The sequence below is a fragment of the Papio anubis genome, chromosome 2 (assembly GCF_008728515.1).
Source record: "Papio anubis isolate 15944 chromosome 2, Panubis1.0, whole genome shotgun sequence".
Lineage (NCBI taxonomy): Eukaryota > Metazoa > Chordata > Mammalia > Primates > Cercopithecidae > Papio > Papio anubis.
The window spans coordinates 10,137,069-10,157,923 of NC_044977.1; the positions used below are offsets into that span (position 1 = coordinate 10,137,069).

The 20,855-nt window shown below is 32.0% G+C and overlaps 1 protein-coding gene across 4 annotated transcripts in view; it reads left to right on the forward strand.

Annotated features, from left to right (window-relative positions):
- CADM2 (cell adhesion molecule 2) overlaps nucleotides 1-20,855 on the forward strand; it is a 1,067,553-nt gene that overhangs the window by 982,004 nt on the left and 64,694 nt on the right. For 3 of the 4 annotated variants that reach the window (XM_009198278.4, XM_031661802.1, XM_017955044.3), the window contains one exon: nucleotides 11,248-11,367. The exons of the other annotated variant lie outside the window; for it this stretch is intronic. In XM_009198278.4, the coding sequence (XP_009196542.2) occupies nucleotides 11,248-11,367 (120 nt within the window). The remainder of the gene's footprint in view (nucleotides 1-11,247; nucleotides 11,368-20,855) is intronic. 4 annotated transcript variants of the gene reach the window in all.

Here is a 20,855-nt window from a genome sequence, read left to right on the forward strand (position 1 = left end):
ATTTGTTAGAGATTTCAAGCAATATGCAATGGCCCATGGGAGGAAATTTTGGCATTAGTTTTCAGAAACAATGACATTCCTAAATAGAAGATATAGATTTTTACATAAAACCTGCATTGTAGCTTCTTACAGTATAATTTTCACAAATATTGTAACAACATATGTACTCGTCTATAATCTAAAAATTTTCCTTGATTCTATTCTACCCTTCTCTCCAATTCATCACGAAATTCCATCAACGTTGCTTCCAAATCACGTTCCCAATGTGGCCACTTCTCTCCATCATCCTCTCTGGCTTAGACTACTAAAGTATTGCCTAATAGGCTCCCTGCTTCCACACTCCCACACCTTCGATCTCTGTCTCACACAGCTTCAACATATAAACGTTTTAAATGCATATCTCTTCATGTCGTTTCCCCATTTAAACTTATACAAAGGCATTTCATCATGCTTAGTATAAAACCCAAACCCTCATTGTCCTACTTTTCCAAGCCCTGCATTTGATGGCTGCTGCCTATATCGGTGGCATCTCTCATCACTCTTCACAAACCCACTTCTGTCTCTCTGGTCCTTTTTCAACTCCTCTAAGTTGTCAAGGTCATTTTCTTTTTAGACATTTTGCCACTGCCTGGAATGCTTGTCCAAGATGCACAAGGACTGCTGCCAGAAATGCTGATCTTTGCAAGATTGATTTCTGATTCAGATCTCAGATTAAATGGTATTTTTCAGTGAGGCCTTTTTTGTCCACTACCATCTAAATTGTCCCCCAGTCACATATCACTTCAATTAAATACTCTACAAGGCATATATTATTATGTGATAGTTTAGCTGTTTGTGTGTATACACATGCTTGTGTGTGTAATATGTATGCATATGTATATATAAATACATTCTATGTCCTCACACTAGACTATGACCTCCTTGGAAGCAGACATTTCACGCATCTTGTTTATTTCTATACCGCTAGCTCTTAGAACACTGCCTTCTAAATAGTAGGTGCTCAATAAATATTTATTTAATATTTAAATGTTTCTGTCTGTCCCTCCCTGTTTTCAAGAGAAGAAATTTTAGTGAAGCAATATGTGTGTGTGTGTATACATACACACATACACATACATACCCATGTCTGCATATATACACATATATATGAAAATATAGTTGCCTGTGTGTATATCTATACACATATATACAGATATATGTGTGTGTATATCTATACACATATATATACAGATATGTGTGTGTGTGTATATATACATGTATAGATATACACACACACATATATATATATACACTCACACATACACACAAAGAGCCTTGACTTCTGGACAAAATCAGGGAAATAATTGATATTCCTTGGTCACCAAAATAATAACCTTTAGTTTTTATCCCATGCTGAAAAAAAAAGATGTATTTACTTAGCAACCCATGTGAAATGTGCCTTACTTATAGAAGTAAGTAATTCAAAACATAAATAACTGTGCATAGATTAATTTTTCTAATACAAATCTTTGCAATTAAAGAGTTATGCAATTGATTCCAAGCATGTGTTTTCATCGTTTTGAAAAGTTAAATGACTTTGCTAACTGAAATTTAACCTTTTATACGAGAGACCTTGCTGCTCATGAGAGCTCTGACCATTAGGAATACAGGTGATAGGAACGGATAGTAAAAGTGAAGCTCAGTCGATGTTTAGTCACAATTCTTCTTACCATTATTTAGTTTTATTCAGCGATTGTGTTCTAAGGATATGTCAAAGCGGACCTATTTATTAATATGCATGTGCAAAAAGTACCTGTAAATAGACATTCATGGTTTTCTTAAATTATAGGTTAGCAAGATGATAACAATCTTTGAAACATTATTACCTTCTCATTTAATATTTATTTAATTAACCTTTTGTATTGCTATATAGAATATTGCACTGGGATTCACTTTATTACTTTTAAAAACTGGTAGCTAACAAACATGTATGTCAAAATTAGAATTCACTAACATAAGTGCTGTGTGCATAGTACTCTCTTCACCCTCCAAAATGCAGCACAGTTTAGTTAATCCTCAAAAATGTTGGTTCAGGATTCTGGAATCTACTTTAATCTTTGATGGAATTTATATATTAAATAAGAATCAGTATCAAGATAAACCTGAAACATATTTCAGGTAAGTTACATGGTGATAAATCTATAGAGTAACATAAAAATATAACCTAATATGGGTTAAGCAACTATTTTACAGAATAAAAGATTAAAATGGAAAACAAAAGTCATACAAGACATCTTAAAACAGTTTTTAATCATAAGCATGTTATACTTAAATATGGATGGCTTACGGGGAAGAGTGATTTTTGTATTCTGAAATGTTCACTGACATTAATATTTTAAAAATAACATTAATATTAATATATTTTTTTCTAGTATACATTCGATTATTTTGCAGTTGAGATAATTACAGAATAGGAGGCAAAAAATGTATTTACTTCATTGCATTTTGAAACTGAACCAACACCTTTATGGACTCTCATATGTCCTGAAGTCATGTGCAAACATTTTTACATGTATAATTTTTTGAGTGAAAGTGTTTTGCTTTTAGAAGATCAACTCTGATCCATCACTGGTTAAAAACTTGGTCCAAAATGATTTATATAAATGAACAGGTGGAAAGTCTTCAATTTTTAGATGAGGAAGCATAGATGCATAGAGGTTAAATGACATTCAAAATGGCTCTCAGTTACTTTATCACAGAGCCTACATGAAAAATCAAACTATTTGGATTTCTCAGTCAGTATTTTTCTACTATATCACCATTCTCCTTGTGTTTATTCATAGTTGATTTACGCTTTTCTTTTAATGGATGACACTAATATTCTCTTACATTTTCACAGAACTTAAAGTATTGGACCAAATCATGTGATTTACTTTTAGGTAGAGTATTTTAAGCAAAGAGTAGGAAAAGGCTCACAATATTGAAGTAGGCGGAGTTAAACAATATGGGATAATCCACTGCAAATGCATTTTTTTCATACTTTAAATTTCACTTTACTTTTGTCAGTTTGAAATGTAAAAAAGTACTATAAAAGAAAAAATGCATACATTTTTTCAAATAATGCATTGATTTTATTCATAAACTTTTCTTGTAATTACATAGAACTGACAGTTACCGCCTACAGTTTAAAATTGCAGTACTTTTCATTTTTTAAGAACAGCTTTTTTTTCTTGTATAAGGATTCCATTTAGTGTGAGAAACAAGTGGAAGCTATCCAGAAGGATGAAAAAGGATTTATTCAAATATGTTTTTTAAAAGGGTTCCTTTTTATGAAGTTACTATATGACTGTTGAGGAGGAGGCATGTACTGGTGAGTTGGGACCTTCTCAACCTGGCGGTTATCATTTAAGTAAGAGCCTTGGTGCTGTTATCCACTTTTACGCTGTGATCCAAATAGGCTGCTGCATGTAGCTCAGCATAATGGGAGCAGATAAATGTTCTTCTTTTTGCACAGGCAAAAGCAAATAAAGTAAACGTTCCTCTTACCATTGTTTCCAATGTCAGTCAGCGCAATTAGTAGTAAGGAAAAATGCCCTATTATTTTTTAAGATAGGGAAATGTGAATATCTTTCACCAAAAAAGACACATCTTACCATAATAATTCTAATGATATACCTCAAGTTCTAACACTTCTACATCTCCACTAATAACTCTTAGTTTTTAATTTTCTTTATCATCCTGGGATCACCCCTGGGGGAGGGCATTAGTGACATAAAGCAGAAAGAAAGTAAACGTATGGATTCCAGACTAAATGGTAACCATTTTTTCTCCCTATTGAACACTAGTCCTTGGAGAGAAGCAAGCAGCTTGGGCTTCTGAGACTCTTTAGACTTAATTTTGTTTCGAAAATCCATTCTGAATGCCATTTTTAAAAAGAGAAACTGCCAGAAAACAAAACAGGTTGACAAGTTAGAAATTATTGTACACTGCATTTGTAGAGAACAGAACATGCCTTTAACCTGAAAAGCTCGTTATTGGAAAAAAGGTGCCGTACCACTCTTCAGGTTATCGTATACGCGCTTGTTGAAAGTGATTTCATTTTGACAAGGTTATACAGGATCTGTTGTGCTCTAATAAGCTCCAATAACAAAATGTGGTGGCACTTAAAAAAAAAATACTTCATTAGAATATAAAGAAAAGGACACTTTTCTATTGTTTTTAATTGGATGATATGATTTAGAGCTCTAACACTTTTAAAAACACTGAAAATCTGCATTTAGAATATAGAATTCTTCTGTATGCTGCATTTTTATTTTTTTAATACTCATTTAGACTGGAAGACTCTTAACAGGAATTACAGAAAATCACCTCACACATGATAAAAGGAACAGCAACTTTTTTCAGGGATTAAACATGTATAAGCTTCTGTTGCTGATTCATATTTTTAAGAATGATACTATTCTATTCCATATCTACTGGGATCATTATCACCAGGAGTGACATTATTGATAAAGCACCTGTCATCTCCAGCGCTGTGGTACATCCCTGTAGTCCGAGCTACTCAGGATGCTGAGGCAGAAAGATCATTTGAGTCTAGGAGTTCAGAACTGTAGTGCACCATGGCCATGCCTGTGGATAGCCACTGCATTCCAGCCTGGGCAACACAGCAAGACCCCATCTCTTAAAAGAGATAAACGAAAAGGGGCTACCACATTGAAAGCATAGAGCTACGCACCCTGATGAAGCCCAAAAGTTTACCATGAAGTTCTTTTTCTCTATTATCTTACTCTCATTTGTTCATGAAAAAAAAAATGCAAGCAATATATGTTAAGTATCAAATGAATGTTACAGCTTCTCAATTTCCAACTCCAGATTTTATGAAGAACTTTGAGTTACAGTGTACTGCATACTATATTATTAAAGAGAGCTAAAATAGTAGAGTTTACAAATTGATTGTGTAAACTAGAGCAAATTTGAAAATGTTGTTATAACATTGCACATGTTTAATTTGTGTTTTCTACTGCGGGACAGAAATGGATATGGAGCTAGTGGGATACACATGACTCTGGGTCTTCCCATAGCAGCGTGTCGTGAATGGAAGCATTATTGGTCATGGGGGTATGGGTGGGAGAAAGTGAAGCAAGCAGTAGATAAACTCAAAAAGTACAATGATTGGTGAAAGGAAATTAGGTGGGACTTAGTGAGTCAAGGAAGTCTTCACAAAGCAGGTAGGAATCAGGCTGAGACGTGAGAGAAGCATTTTGCTAGGTATCAAGAAAGGGTGTGGCTATTCTGAGATGAAAAGCTAATGAGGGATTGGCTCAGAGTATATTTGTCTAAGACAAAGTGACATTTTAAAAGATAAGAACATGTTAACTTATAAGGCTGAGCCTACAGTTTATTGGGAGAGGTAAACACATAAATATAAACATGTATATGGGTGTCTGCAAAATGCCTAAAAGCTCAGAGAAGGAAGATATTACTCTTTGTAGAACTGGGCCATGCTTTCCATATGAGATCTTATTTGAACCAGGATTTAAAGGATGGACATGAAAGAGAAAAGAAATGTGAAATGGGGTGTGCCTCTGAGAACCTACAGCACAAAGAACAGAAAGAGCTATGTCTAGCTCTGTCATGGGGGAAAGCACTTGTGTCAGAGGCAGATGTCTTCTTGTGTGCTAGGCTTAAGCTTCTTTCTCTACATTAACTCGGCACTTGAAACATTAAGAAAACAAGCCAGACATGTATCCTATGAGAAACTCTAACCCCTGTTGTACCAGGAAACCTTAACATTATGGCTGCCTCAACACAACGGTGGGCACAGTTTTGGAGTCCCTATCAGTCACGCAGGTGGAGCAGAAGAGATGATGGACTGATGAATTTATCATGTTAACGTTTAGCCATGGTCCTGTAAACAGATTTTAGTTTCCTGATTTGGCAAATGTGTTGCTTTAGCTGAAATTATACTTCTGCATGTGACTAAGTTCTTATAGAAGTACTCAGATTATTTACATTGCATTTATTGGCACCCCAACATTCACTCACATGAATTTGCAGCCTAGTTAGACTTTGTCTGCCCAAATATGAAATTGTTCTATTGACTAGATTTAGGGTTTCTCTTTGTTATTGAAATACTCCCAAATTTCATATTTTACATGAAAACAGTACTTTATATATGTTACAAGTGAAATGAAAAGTATAATTTATTATAATTCAAACTTTATGTGTAGGCAAATTATAAATAAAGATATCTCTACATTCCGAATCTTTACTTTCCCGCCTCCCACTGGACAAAAGGCCTCACACTTCTTTAAACAAAACTCTCTATACATACACACACACACACACACACACACATACACATCAACACAACACACAACAACACAACACATAAATACACATATACATATATAATATACATATATATAATATTACACATTACATACATAAGCATATATATACATATTAATATACATATTACATATATATATACATATACAAGCACATATATACATACATATATATATACATATTATTATATATATATATCATAGGATATTATTACATATATATATATATATACGTGATGACATATATATATTACATACATATATAATATTACATATATATGAGAGAGAGAGAGAGAGAGGGAGAGAGAGAGAGAGAGGAGGAGAGAGAGAGAGAGAGAGGGAGAGAGAGAGGAGAGGAGGAGAGAGGAACACACATACACACACCTCACAGACACACACACACATATACACGACACACACACATACACACACACACACACATACACACACATACACATATATACATTTACATAGATACACACTACACACATTACACACACACACACACATACATTACACACAGATAATTTTACACCCACACATACATATATACACACAGCCACCTCCCCATACACACACACATATACACACACATACATTAATACCCTATTAATATCAATAATACACACAGGATATTACTACATAGATACTACCACAGTGGTTACAGATGATTACTACACACAGAAAGATACCACACAGACACACATACACACACACAGACACACACACACAATCTGCCATACACCCCACACCCATATTATGATACAGATACTAATATTAACAGATACACACACAGACACACACACACACATATACACACACACACCCCCCCCCACACACACACAGAGGTCCAGGATTTATGTAAAATGTGTACATATATAAAATATATGTATAAAGATATATTTAAAGTTTAGATAATGAACACTGGATCTGTATGAATTCATTTCATATCCTATCTAAAACCATCAATTTATTTTAGCAAGTATTACTTATTTTAGTATACAGTGATAGATGGTATTTAGCATGTGGTGAGAATAAATTGGCTAAATAAATTTAAAACACATAATTATGATTTCATAATTTCAGAGAAATTATCATTACACATTCCTATTTATTGTGATTAAAACTTTTAACAGCCTGAAAACTATTGTTAGATTAGATAGCAAACAAATTTCATATTAATGAGAGTATTTTAAATTCTGATTTTGATGAATCATTGAAATTTATCTTGTTTGGATTTAAATTGTGTCTAAATAATTTATGTATAATTACTAATTTCTCTGATCAGCTGTAGACAAAATTTAGTTACTTTCACTTAGTTCATTTTTCAAATGCCTTTTCTATTAGCTACATATTTTATCAGTTGCTGACTCTTCACTCTTTATACCTTAACATCTAAAAATACAAACTACAAATATATAATACGACACAATTAATTTCTTTTGTAAATTCGAAGTGCTGAACCTATCATTTATAACTACATTTTTATTTCAGGAAAATGCATTTATAGTTGGTTAAAATAATATGCTCTCCAAAGAAAACAAAAAAAAAAATGAGCTCATATTTTGCAATGTTGAAATCAGAGGTGAAATATACGAATTGAGCTGTGTATTGGATGGTTATCATTTCTAAATTCCAATATTCATAAATTATGCATCACATGCCACAAATTTGACCATGTTTTATTTATAGTTGTCTTGGTGTCTATGTTCAAATATCATTTGATTAATCATAGGATGTTAATATATAAGGCATATATTAAGATATACTGACACTGCCATGTCATATTAAGCAAATTACTTAAAATATTAGTATAACTGTGGATTATCTTGTCCTATGGAAATAATTAATAAGTTAATGTTGAACCAGTATTTAGTATTTTTATGATGTGCGTGTGCATGTGTATATAATTCTCTTTGTATGAATTAGTATATTTTCAATATTGGGGAATATTTTAAGTGGTATCATCTTACAAGGGATAAAATGGGCTGCAGTTTCCACCCTGTACCGTATTTGATGGAGTTTTCTTTCATTAACAGTGTAAGAGGTTTAAAAATGTGCAGAATTCTAGGCAGAGCTCTTCCCTTGAAGAACGGATTGTCTAGTGGGACACTGAGAGCACGAAAAGCAGAGCAGGTAGAAAGTTCACGTAGAAGACAGACGTTTCATGCAACTGTCCTGGTCTTTCAGAGAGTTTCAGCTCATTCAATTGATCTTACATTATTCAATTTTATTCAATTATTCCAATTAATATTCTGGTGCTGAATATTTAGCTTATTTTAACTTTTACTATTTCACGATATAGCTGAAATAATGGGGTGGTCTTTAACAAATAATGAAAGAACAGAATAAAACCCTCAAAATTATTAGAAAAACAAAAATGTTTTAAAACACATAGAACAAAATGAAGCTAGTAGTAGTTAAAAACATGTAACAGTAACAGGCATAGGTTTCTTCACGACAAGTCATTTTTTAAACCTGATTGTCATTTTGGCACTTTCCACCAAATTACTTTCAGTCAATTTGGTTTTAGCTACATATGAAGTCGGAGAGGAGGATAAGAGAGGATGCTGAAGAGATAAAAAAGAACCAGGCTGTGTGTAAATAATAATTTGTAATGTTGTCTATTTGTATATTTCAAAAGATTCTAAGGATGTTGGTTTGAAGTGGATTAACAATTATTAAAACTACTTATCTTTTTAAGTTATTTGAGTATTAACCTATGGAAAAATGTATGCTTACTGCATTTTTATACTTGTAAGAAATAAACATATGGTTTGCTTTATACAAGAATGCTCATAGTACTTGAAAATATATAGACTGTCTTTAAAAAATTCAGGATTTATTACTACCTATATTTTTTGATGTGGAATAAGCGAGGCAAGGTTGGGGGGGGACTCCAAATAGTACTATAATAACAACAACAATAGTAATTATTATTGCCTAAACTAAAACCAAAATGAAATCCCATTATTTGTATTCTTTCTCTTAATAATTCAATGACAGGGCTGATTTTGAAAGACTACTTTTCTTATTAGAATAAGATCCAATGCAATCATATTCGAACTGACTATGTGATAGGAAATAAACCAAAGTGTTATAATCTGTGATAAATTTGGAAATAACAGTTCATTTACATGTATTGTTTGTTCTTAAATTTGCTATCCTTGGAAGATATTGGCCTTTGCAGTTATTAAATGCATATATTTTGAGATCCTAATAAGCAAATAATTTTGCTAAGAATGTATTATTTTCTATTTTAGATATGTATAAAAGTTAAAATTACACAGTTTTTTAAATTTAGAAAATGTTTTCATTTACCTCCTGTCCGCCTAAACTGTTTAAGAACTCTTACCTTGAAATAAGGAGTTGTTCTAACAATTAGTAAACAAGAAGCATCTTTGTCCATATACATCATCTTTCTTCATTTATAATGTCGTTAAAGTCAGTTCTACTTTATGATCATGGTAAATCGCACTCCAGGCTTTACCCATTGTCCCTAGTGATTAATGCAGCACCACTGAGTTTTCAGAAGGTTGTTTTCTTAATTTGACTGGCCAGGAAGCATTTTCCCTGTCGAAAAACAGGTGTAAACATCAATATTCAAGATAAGAGAGCGATCTCATGCTGTTTTCTGGTGTATCCAGTGTAGAAAATTCAGCGGGTAGAGTCTACAGAGTGAGGAGGGCTATTTATCAGCAGTAAAGTACTAGAAAATGTTTGGTGTGACTCAAAGACTTTAACTGAGAGAATGACAGGAAACTTTTTAATACAAAATAATCTGTCAAACACTCAGAATATATGGGAGCTATGTGACAAACATGTGAAATCAAACCTCAGCACAGTAATTATTGGTAATTTGGAAACTGTTTCTAATTTCCTCACTGTGTAGATTACACGCGTATTCACTTTAGACAAGATTTGACTCTCTGAGGATATCACTGAAGTTCTCATAGCTTGACACTGGCTATATTGTTTCAATGTTCTCTGTGCTGCTCTTCATATTTTCAGCTGATTTTGAGTGAAAGGAAAGAGGATTTGGGCATTAAACACTATTCTTTCTGGGTTTTATTTTCTCTGTATTTGAAGCTACTCTTAACTTTTGGCAACTTAGAAACTATGGATTAAAGGTTCAGTGTTACACTTCCAGTGTATGCTCAGTAACCTCTCCTAGGTATGCCGTATTAAAATAAATCGTAAACCTTTCAGAATATTGGGTGCCATGCTAGTTGACTCAATACTTGCCAAAGACTCCTAGGTACTGCAAAATTATTAGAAGGCGTTACCAGCTAAACAGGGTAAGAATTGCAAGATTCTAAACTGTGCATTAACATCATTTGTGAGAACAGGAGAAGCAAAATAACAATAATAATAACAATTGGCTTCTTTTGTTTGTTTGTTTCTAAAGATTGCTCTCATTTCCTATCATTAAGTCTTCCTAAAAGAAAAAAAATCAAAAAGCATTTAACATGCATTTACACATTCATTGTTAACATTTTGTTAATCTTACATGGTGGTATATGTGTTTATTTCTGTATGTGTCGTTCTGTTTACTTCTTTGACAAAGCATGTCATTTTTTTTTTTACCTACATGTTTTTTGCTATTGCATGTCAAACTTTTTAAATGACTCAGTGAACAAATGAATTCTTGTCATTTTACATTTTACTCTCAATATTGCAAACAACCTGCTTATTCTCAAACATTGCTCCAAGCTTTTGCTTTGTGTTGGAGCACGAAAAAAAGTGAAAAAAAATGACAAGAATTGTGTGACACAGTCGGTTTTGTACCTGATGTTCTGTTAAAGCTTGTTAAAGTTAAACCTCGATAAGTTATATGTATTTATAATTTGAATCATTTGTGTTTCTCTTTTGTTTGCATGATATGATTTTGTTTATATTTTTTTTTTCCACTCACCAGATGTTCCCAACACTTTGCTTCCCACTACTATCATCCCCTCCCTTACCACTGCAACAGTCACAACCACTGTAGCCATAACAACCAGCCCAACCACATCTGCAACAACCAGCAGCATCAGAGGTACAGTATGCTTCTTTGTTATAGCCTGGAAAGCACATTAACGAGCTTTGTAGAAGTTTGTAGAAAGGTTAAAAACATTGAGATTCAATTTTACTTAATTATGAGAATTAAGTCACCTAAATTACTATCAATTAGGGTTATTGGAATAGAATATGAGAAATTATGGTACATTTTATTTTTTGAGTGTTACTTAAGACTTATCAAAATCTTGCAGAATATAGATGTAAAATATACGGGGCTTTAAAATGTTGGTCAAATTTAAAATGTTAGCATGACACACAGTTTTTGCCTGTCTTGAGAGGTAAACAAATACATAAGATGTTCATGTGTGCAGAGGTAGCTTTTGCTTTTTTTAAAATTCCAGTTTAATGTTAATAACTTGCTACTTCTCTGCAACTATGTAAAAATACCTATAGTGTTGAAATTGTTCTAAAATTGACATAGTCCATGGGGTCAGTATAAATTATTCTCCACATAGAACTTGCAAGTACATATTCAAAATACATGTTATCCTAAAGTGATTTGCTGAGTGAAGCTACTTATTCTACTAATAGAGTGTTCTAAAAGTTAATGTCTGTTGTCCCAGATGGCTCCATGAGTAATTTCTGGTATCGTTATACATATAAGAATTTTTGTTTCAAAGAAAGCAACCTTATAAAGGTGGGAGTATCCTTAAAGGCAGAAGAAATAACTATGTTACGGTTGAGAAATATAAAAAGTATTCCTGAGCAGTCATTAAGTGGTTAGTAGTTGATGAGGAAACTAAAAAAAAAAAAAAAAAAATTGAAGCCATTATAGAAAAACATGGTCTAAGGCCGGGCGCGGTGGTTCACGCCTGTAATCCCAGGACTTTGGGAGGCCGAGGCGGGTGGATCACGATGTCAGGAGATTGACACCAGCCTGACCAGCATGGTGAAACCCCGCCTCTACTAAAAATACAAAAATTAGCCGGGTGTGGTGGCGGTGCCTGTGGTCCCAGCTACACCGGAGGCTGAGGCAGGAGAATGGCGGGAACCCGGGGGGCGGAGCTTGCAGTGAGCTGAGATCATGCCACTCACTCCAGCCTGGGCAACAGAGTGAGACTCCGTCTCAAAAAAAAAAAAGAAAAAAAAAAAGGTTTAAATTTAATTTCTACATAAGCAGTGCTCAGAGAGAATTTGTCGTATTTAAGTCTGTCTTTTTTTAATTTCTTATATATGTTTAATGTCACCTTGGCTCTACTAATATCTGTGAAATTTAACAAGTTAACTTGAAATTCATGAGGACTTTATATTACTATATTTAATTCAGTTGTATGAAGGTTATGTTTATCATTATTATTCATAGTTATTAAAGGTTGTTCAATTAGACTGTTTTTCTTGAAATTTTAATTAATTCTTGATATTACGTTGATTTGCTAGCTTTGATTTGACAGTTATAATGGTCTTTCTTTTGTTTCAGAAAAATATTCTGATGTCTGATAATTTTCCATTTTTTTAATAATGACGTCAACTATATTATACAATGTACAAGATTGATGACTAAATAAGTTTGATGGTAGTAGCAATAAGAATTTCTCGGAAATAGCTAGGTATGTTTTGGTATGATTGAACTTTATTTAAGCTAAATCTGTGAGAAGAGTTTGAAGGTCTTTCTTGTAAAAAATTATATAAAAATGGGCAAAAAGACATAATGAAAATGAAGAAAAAGTTAGAAGTGCTTTATAATATTATGTAAAATGAAAGCTGTCTAAAGTTCTACTTTGCTTTAATTTGTGATGCTCTGTAAGGTTTTTCACAAATAGCAGTTTAAATAAAATGTAATCACTGCATACTAACACAATATCTGTAATACTATTAAGTTCTGACTGTATAAACGAATCGCTTCAATGGGAAAGGAGGGAGATATATCGACTTTTTTTAAAAGGTCCATTTGTAACACAAAAATCTAATATTCAATTATGCTTTATTCTTCAACAAATGTTTATTGAATATATGCTATATGTATGACGCTATGTCAGGACCTAAAATTATGACAACTACTGGCATCTAAAATCACTAACAATCAAATGTATACATTTCCTGTCACTATGAACAAACAGTTTGTGTGCTTAATCTTTATTGAAAAGTACTAATGTTCTTTGTGGGAAAATATTACATGTGGTCTTTCGGTCTTTTGAAAAAAAATCTATGGTATTTTGTTTCAAAGGACTATATATATATATATATATAAAATTCTGTTCCACAGGACTAAATATCTATCTATATAATTTTAAACCTACACACACACACACATACACACACATATATGTAGTATTCTGCTTCAAAGGACTAAATATCTATATAATTACAAACCACATACACATTTACATACACGCAATTATAGACTATTATAAGAGAAAAAATATTTTATTTCAAATGAAGTTAACAACATTCTTTTATATTGGTTCACACGAATCTTAAGTGGGATTTGGTTTATTGCATTTTTTTTCCTTTCAACTTTTATTTTTGGTTCGGAAGTACATGTAGAAGTTTGTTATATTGGTAAATTGAATGTTGCTGGGATTTGGTATACAAATTATTTTGTCTCCCAAGTAGTGAGCATAGTATGTGATAGGTAGTATTTTGATCCTCACCCTCCTGTAACCCTCCCATCCTCAACTAGGCCCCAGTTTCTATTGTTCCCATCCTTGTGTCCATGTGTACTCAATATTTAGCCCTCACTTATAAGTGTGAATATGCGATATTTGGTTTTCTGTTCCTGCATTAATTTGCTTAGAATAATGACCTCAAGCTGCATCTGTGTTGCTGCAAAGGACATGATCTCTGTCTTTTTTATGGCTGCATAGTATTTCTAATGCATATATACCACATTTTCTTCATCCAGTCCACCACTGATAGGTATCTAGTTTGATTCCATGTCTTTGATATTGTGAATAGTGCTGCGATGAATATATGCGTGCATGTGTCTTTATGGTAGAACAATTTATATTATTTTGGGTATATACTCAGTGATGGGATTGCAGGGTCAAACAGTAGCTCTGTTTTAATTTCTTTCATAAATCTCCAGGCTGCTTTCCACAGTGACTGAACTAATTTATATTCCCACCAGCAGTATGCAAGCATTCCATTTGTCTGCAAACTTGCCTGCATCTGTTATTTTTGATTTTTTAATGACAGTCATTCTGACTGGTGTGAGAAGGTATTTCATTGTGGTTTTGATTTGGATTTCTCTAATGATTAGCGATGTTGAACATTTTTTCATACGCTTGTTAGCCACAGGCATGTCTGCTTTTGAGAATTATCTGTTAATGTCCTTTGCCACTAAGCTAAAATGAATGGTTTAGTCTTTCTGGTAATTTCACTTTTTTTCAGGTTTCTTAACATGTTTTTGTAAACTTTACACCATGGAGACTGAAAGTGCTCAAATCATTTACTTTTCCCTTAAGCACATAACCAACCTCCAAGAAGACTCATGAGTACACACCCAGAAAGATGTGAACAAAAACCAATCCCTCTTTTTTCACTTAAAGATTGAAAGAGAACATTTTTAAATAAATCACACAAAAGTATTTTTTAAAAAGTTTTCTTTTTTAAGCTAGGAAGTTCATATTATCTATTTTAAAAGAAAAAAATAGTAGTATTGAATTTTAATGGTAGCCTAATGCCCATTTCTTTCTATCCTCACCAAACATCTAAGGACTGCGGAAGTCACCAGACTCACCTGCATCATTAATATTCTAGTTCATAATTGAAAGTGTAGAGGATTCATTTAGTCTATAAACAATGTTATGAGTTTTACACTTTATTCTTTTAAATTATGTGATGTTTCTTTATGAATTGCCTTTTAAATTAAAGCTTTTAGATGAGATTATATTTGAAAATAATTCATTTATTTATAAGTTTATGAAAGATGGTTTAAAATCATGATTAAAAAGAATATGTTGCCTAAGAAAAACTAAGAACTAAAAAGAAGGAATATTTTCACCTTACAGCATTTCTTTTTGGTTTGCTTATTTCATTCCTTTGTCTTATTCAGTAATTTGAAATCAACTAGATGTATTTGATTTTATTAGGTTTAAATTATATTTCTTCAAATTTCACAAACTATAACATTTATCTCCATATATTTAATAAATGATCACAAACAAATCACTGTTAATATCTCCATTTACACTTTTACAACTCCTGCTATTGCTGAATTTTTCATCCTATGAGATGCTAAACCAATTTAAAATAAATTTAAAGAATCACAGCTGTATCTATATTAAAAATCAAGATGAAATGGAGTGAAAGAAACTACACTGGATTGTCAATGTCATAACCTTGAGAATTTGCACAACTCTTCAGCTTGTGTTTAAAATGTATCCCTATTTGGAGGAAGAAGAACTTCAACCACATGGAATAAAAACAGGCAATTAGAAATTAGGCAATTACAAATAAGGGTGTTAAAACACATGGAAATGAATCAACTTGAGCAGCCATGGGAAAGACAAATAATAATTGAGCCTTGGATACATCTTTGGAGATGAGTTTTCGTTATTTTGTTTACAAGGTGTTTGACCTCGGACAGTGCAGCAAATTGAGCATCAGTTTGTTTTCATCAGGAAAACATGAAGCACAGCTTTGACTTGAGAATTATATAGTATCTAAAGTTATGAAAACATAAGCCATACTCAATAAATGACAGAATTATTTTTTCAAAGGTGTTTACCAGTAGTTGTAACATACCATTAATGAAATGGTAGATTTTCACCTGTAATTACAGTTTTAATCTGGCAAAATTCTTTGGTGTTAATGCACTAATTACTTTTTTATTTCAATTCTATTTTTATTGATTGTATGAAACAAACATCAGATGAAAATTATACTAGAGCATATGGTGCCATTCATCTCTCTCTCTCTCTCTCTCTCTTTCATCTATCAATCATCTACCATCTGTCTGCCCTTTGAGGTATAACAGTTTATATACTTTTCATAAAGTTTAAAGTATTCTTAATCTATATCATTTTAATTATTTCAGCTTTTGGAAATTGCATACTTTTTTTACAGTGGCCTAACCAACTTTAAAATTCAGATTATATATACACATATGTGTATATATATGACAAATGTAATATAATATAGTATACATATTATCTGTGCTCTATATTATGCATAATACAATGCTCCATATTATATTATATATGATATATGCTTTATATTACATATGATATATACAATTATTCAAATTATATATTATATATCATATGTGTGCATATATGTACACATAACATATGTACACATATGTCCACACATATACATGTTACTTTTTTAGGTCATTGTGATTTTTTTATTAATTTAATATACTCATTTCTAAAATAATTCCAGATGACTTTGACTTGATTTCTAGTATTAATATAAGCATTATTTTAGCATGGCATGTTTAATTTAATAACATTCTCATTTTTATCATATAATTTTAATTTCATAATAAACCATGTCATAATCTAGTAATCTTTAATAGCATCCTCTTTTTACAGATGATGTTAACGTATTACAAATTCAGGAGACATACGAAACATAGTTATATATCTAAGTGGTTATGTTTATTTATCATAATTTTTAAATAAGAATTTATAACTGAACTTTTAAATTTAGGACAGAAAATTTTCTAAGCTAACAATTGATATTTGTTTTTACCTGTACAGACCAGTAAATGCACTAAATGTAGAGATGAGCTGATAGATATGGAAAGATGTAAACCAGTATACACTGTCCTATTACTAAGAGTGGATTCAAATACATCATACATTTCAATATACCAGATAGGGAAAGAAATTCAAAAAATGGTGATTAGAATTATACAATCCATGTAAAACTTCAGATGAATTACTGATTCAAATATAGATTTAGTTTTACATCAGTCTTTGAAATGGTAGAATTATAATTTTGTACTAACAAAAACTACATTATTTGTTTGGTAGTCTCAACAAATTGATTAATTATAATGAGATTCGTTGCAACAGAACCTTAGTTCAAAATGGTACAGCACACAGAAAAAAAAGGATTTTTTTTAAACCGAAGAAATCAAATTGTCAAAATATCTAGAACTAGAGTTATATTGACAAAACTCACAACATTTTAAGATGTGTACTCAATTCTTCACAATTTAATTGTGCATTAATTGCCTTGGTCTATTCGGGGTGCTATAACGAATATAACTCAGTGACTTACACATAACAAATATTTACTTCTCAAAGTTCTGGAGGCCAGGAAAGCCAAGATCAAGTCGTGTGTATATTAGGTGCCTGTTAAGGGTCCATTCCTCATAGATGATGACTTCTACCTGTCTTTCCATGTGTCCTCACATTGTGCAAGGGACAGAGCAGCTCTCTGGAGCCTCTTTTATACAGGTACATATCACATTCATGAGGGCTCCACCTCATGAATTAATCACTTCCCTGGGCCCCACCTCTTAATGTCATCACCTTGAGGGTTAGGAATTCGACATGTGAATTTTCAGGAGGACATTTGTGTACTCAGGAGGACACACGGTCCAATAGACCATAGCACTACTGTCGTGACATATGTTTAAAAAGGTAACATTAACTAAAATACTTAAAATCATTCTTGAAGAATAGAATGATTTTTTAGCATACATCTGAAATGGCTATAAATCCAGTCTAGAAATTATGGACCCATAATTTTTAGCTCATATAATGCCATTGTATTTTTAAATTATGTGCATTGAAAACCTTAATTCTTTAAATGTAGATGAATTTAGGGATCTGTTTGTATCACTATAATCCTAAAACATTGCTTTCTGAAAGATCTTAATAAATAACTACTTTTTTCCTCTAAAGACATTTGAAAAACTCTTAGTGACTTGTGAAAAAAATCATATACACAAAGTTGAGCTGTATAAATTGAAAATAAAAGAAAGTTAAGTACTTCTTTGGGCCATTGTTGAAAGATTGAGATGAATTGTCAAATTCTACTCATATTTAATGTGGACATTTTAAATGAACTACAGTTGACTAAAAAAGTGTGGACTATGTAAGAGTTTCATTTATATTCAGATTCTCTTACCTCAATTGTTTCATGTTTCTGACTTCAAAATAGAATAAGCTAAACTAAACACCACATGACATGTGTACTTCAAACTACTGTCTGAAGTGTTTATTTAATTAAATCAGGTTAAGAATCAGTAATGTTCTATCCTGCCCTTCTATTCTCTAGGTCCTTCATATCAAAAGAAATCAAGTCTGTCTTTACTTAATTTTTATTTGGTTTCATTACTGTGTATCTTTTTTTCTTCTTGGTTTAAATGCTTTAAAAAAACAGAATACAAAGAAATAAGGAAACATCAGAATAAAAGAAAAAGCATCCCAGCACTGAGAAAAAAAAAAAAAAGAATCAAATAAAATCATCATAGCTCTGAGTTAGTCACTATAAACGTACTCAAATAGAACATTTGGAATAGTAGAATATATCATCTTGACACAGTTAAATCCCAAAGTGTACAAATCAAGAAGTTGTTTATGAGCTTTTGTTATGAGTGTTCAGCTATTAAAAATCTTTTTTGTTTTATTGGTGGTAATAAAACACAATTTGCACAATGTTGTGAGCTTTTAAAAATTAAGTGCCAATATGTTGGGGTTTCTTTTCTTGACAAAAATTAAGTAATTATTCAATATCCAGATGGTCCATATAGAGAAATCTGCTTATCTACAAAAAGACTGATTTCTATGTTTAGGGTACAAAAATAGTTTAATTTTCACAAGTCTTTTAAAAAACTATAATGATTATGTTTAGTTGACTAAGTTTTAAAATTAAATATCTAAAATAGTTCCTAGTGAAAACAAGGTAAAAATGCTTAAGGAACAAACAACATATATGTTCTATAGGTGGAGGTGCTTTCAAATTTGCTGCGAGTATCACATTATAAATGCTTATGGAGTGGCTGCAGGCAGGATATGGGTAGGAATGCTGGCTTGGGGGTCCAGGATTTTTAGTTAGCCATGGACCTAAACATTTGAATAGTTGCAATGTGTCAAGTTACGTTATTTCAGGTTAGCATCGAATGCTAAAGTTTTTATTTATATTCTTATAGACCTTATTTGGTATAGAAATACATATCATTGGTTATACATAACCATTTCCAAAACTAAATTGAGCATTTCCATCTGACTTGAATGAAGCTGAATTCTGACACAGTTTGAAAATCTTTAAATATTTACGGACTTGTTTGCTGCATTTGGAGAATATTTGAGAAAACCTTGCATTTACATTTTCTTTCCACTATTACCTATTAAAGGAAGGAGAACATGTACGCTCTCTTCTATTTTCTAAGGGCACTCTTGTGGCTTGCATAATTTAAAGCATCAAACATTTTTTAAAGTTTCATTTTAAACTTATTTATTTCTTTGGCTTCCATCAATTTAAACAGAAATCTTCATTCTATTAGCTTTCCTTTCTTTTAAATAAACAGGTCTACTAATATATTTTCACTGCTCTACATTTAGAAGTGTCTTACTGGATTTTATAGTAATAACCCTAGTTTTAATATAATCTAACAATATATATGTTTTCTGAAAAACAATCCCTAAGAAAGAAAAAAATGTTCTCCAGTATGTACCATTAAAAAATTCATTTTTATATAATATACATGTTCATATAAATAAAATTGTTATAATACATTATAATTATAATAATTATAATTTCAGAAAGTATGTTTCCTATCAAATACCGAGGCTAAAGTGAGTTATTGTGTCATTAATCTGTTTTATATTTAAGAAGCATGTTCTACATATATAAATAAAGGTATTTCTAACACATCCCTAAAATTTTTTAAAAAATCATTAATAAACTGGTTGTATCTTTCTTACTAACCAGTGAATTAAATTTATGAGCTGTGCCTTTGAAGCTGAAAAGATTGCAGGCACTGCCCTTGCTTCTTTGACACTCCACATGAAACACAGTTAATAACCTCCTGTATAAGCTTGGTGAAACACCGAATTGATACTAATTATACCAACTTTGGGATAGAAGGTGACCTTGACTTCAGCTGGAACTTTCTGCCAGGACAATAAATAAGAGCAAATGCCACAAAGCGAGACTTCTGAGAAGGGTCTCATACAATCTATTAACTTTGGGGAGTTCATGGAATTCCAATAAGTGTTCAGATAATTGTAATATTTTAAAACATCTCTTGCTTCAATAATACAGTAGTTTCTTATTTCTCTAGACTTCAAATAATCTCCCATTAGTTTTCTATATTCATTTAAATTAAGCTATGGCCAGAAAATTAAAAGCCACTTGATGGAAAGTGTGTATAAGGTAATTACAAGACAAGGAAGCAGATTTTTCTGAATACCTTCTGAAATATGTACATAACATGTATACAGTTTTAGTATCAGAATTGCTTTTAGTGAAGCTATGACAGCACTGTTTCTTAAATAAAGAAATGTCTCTACGAAATGATTGAGAAAAACGCCTAAGAAAAAGCAGTTACCCCAGTGAGTCCAC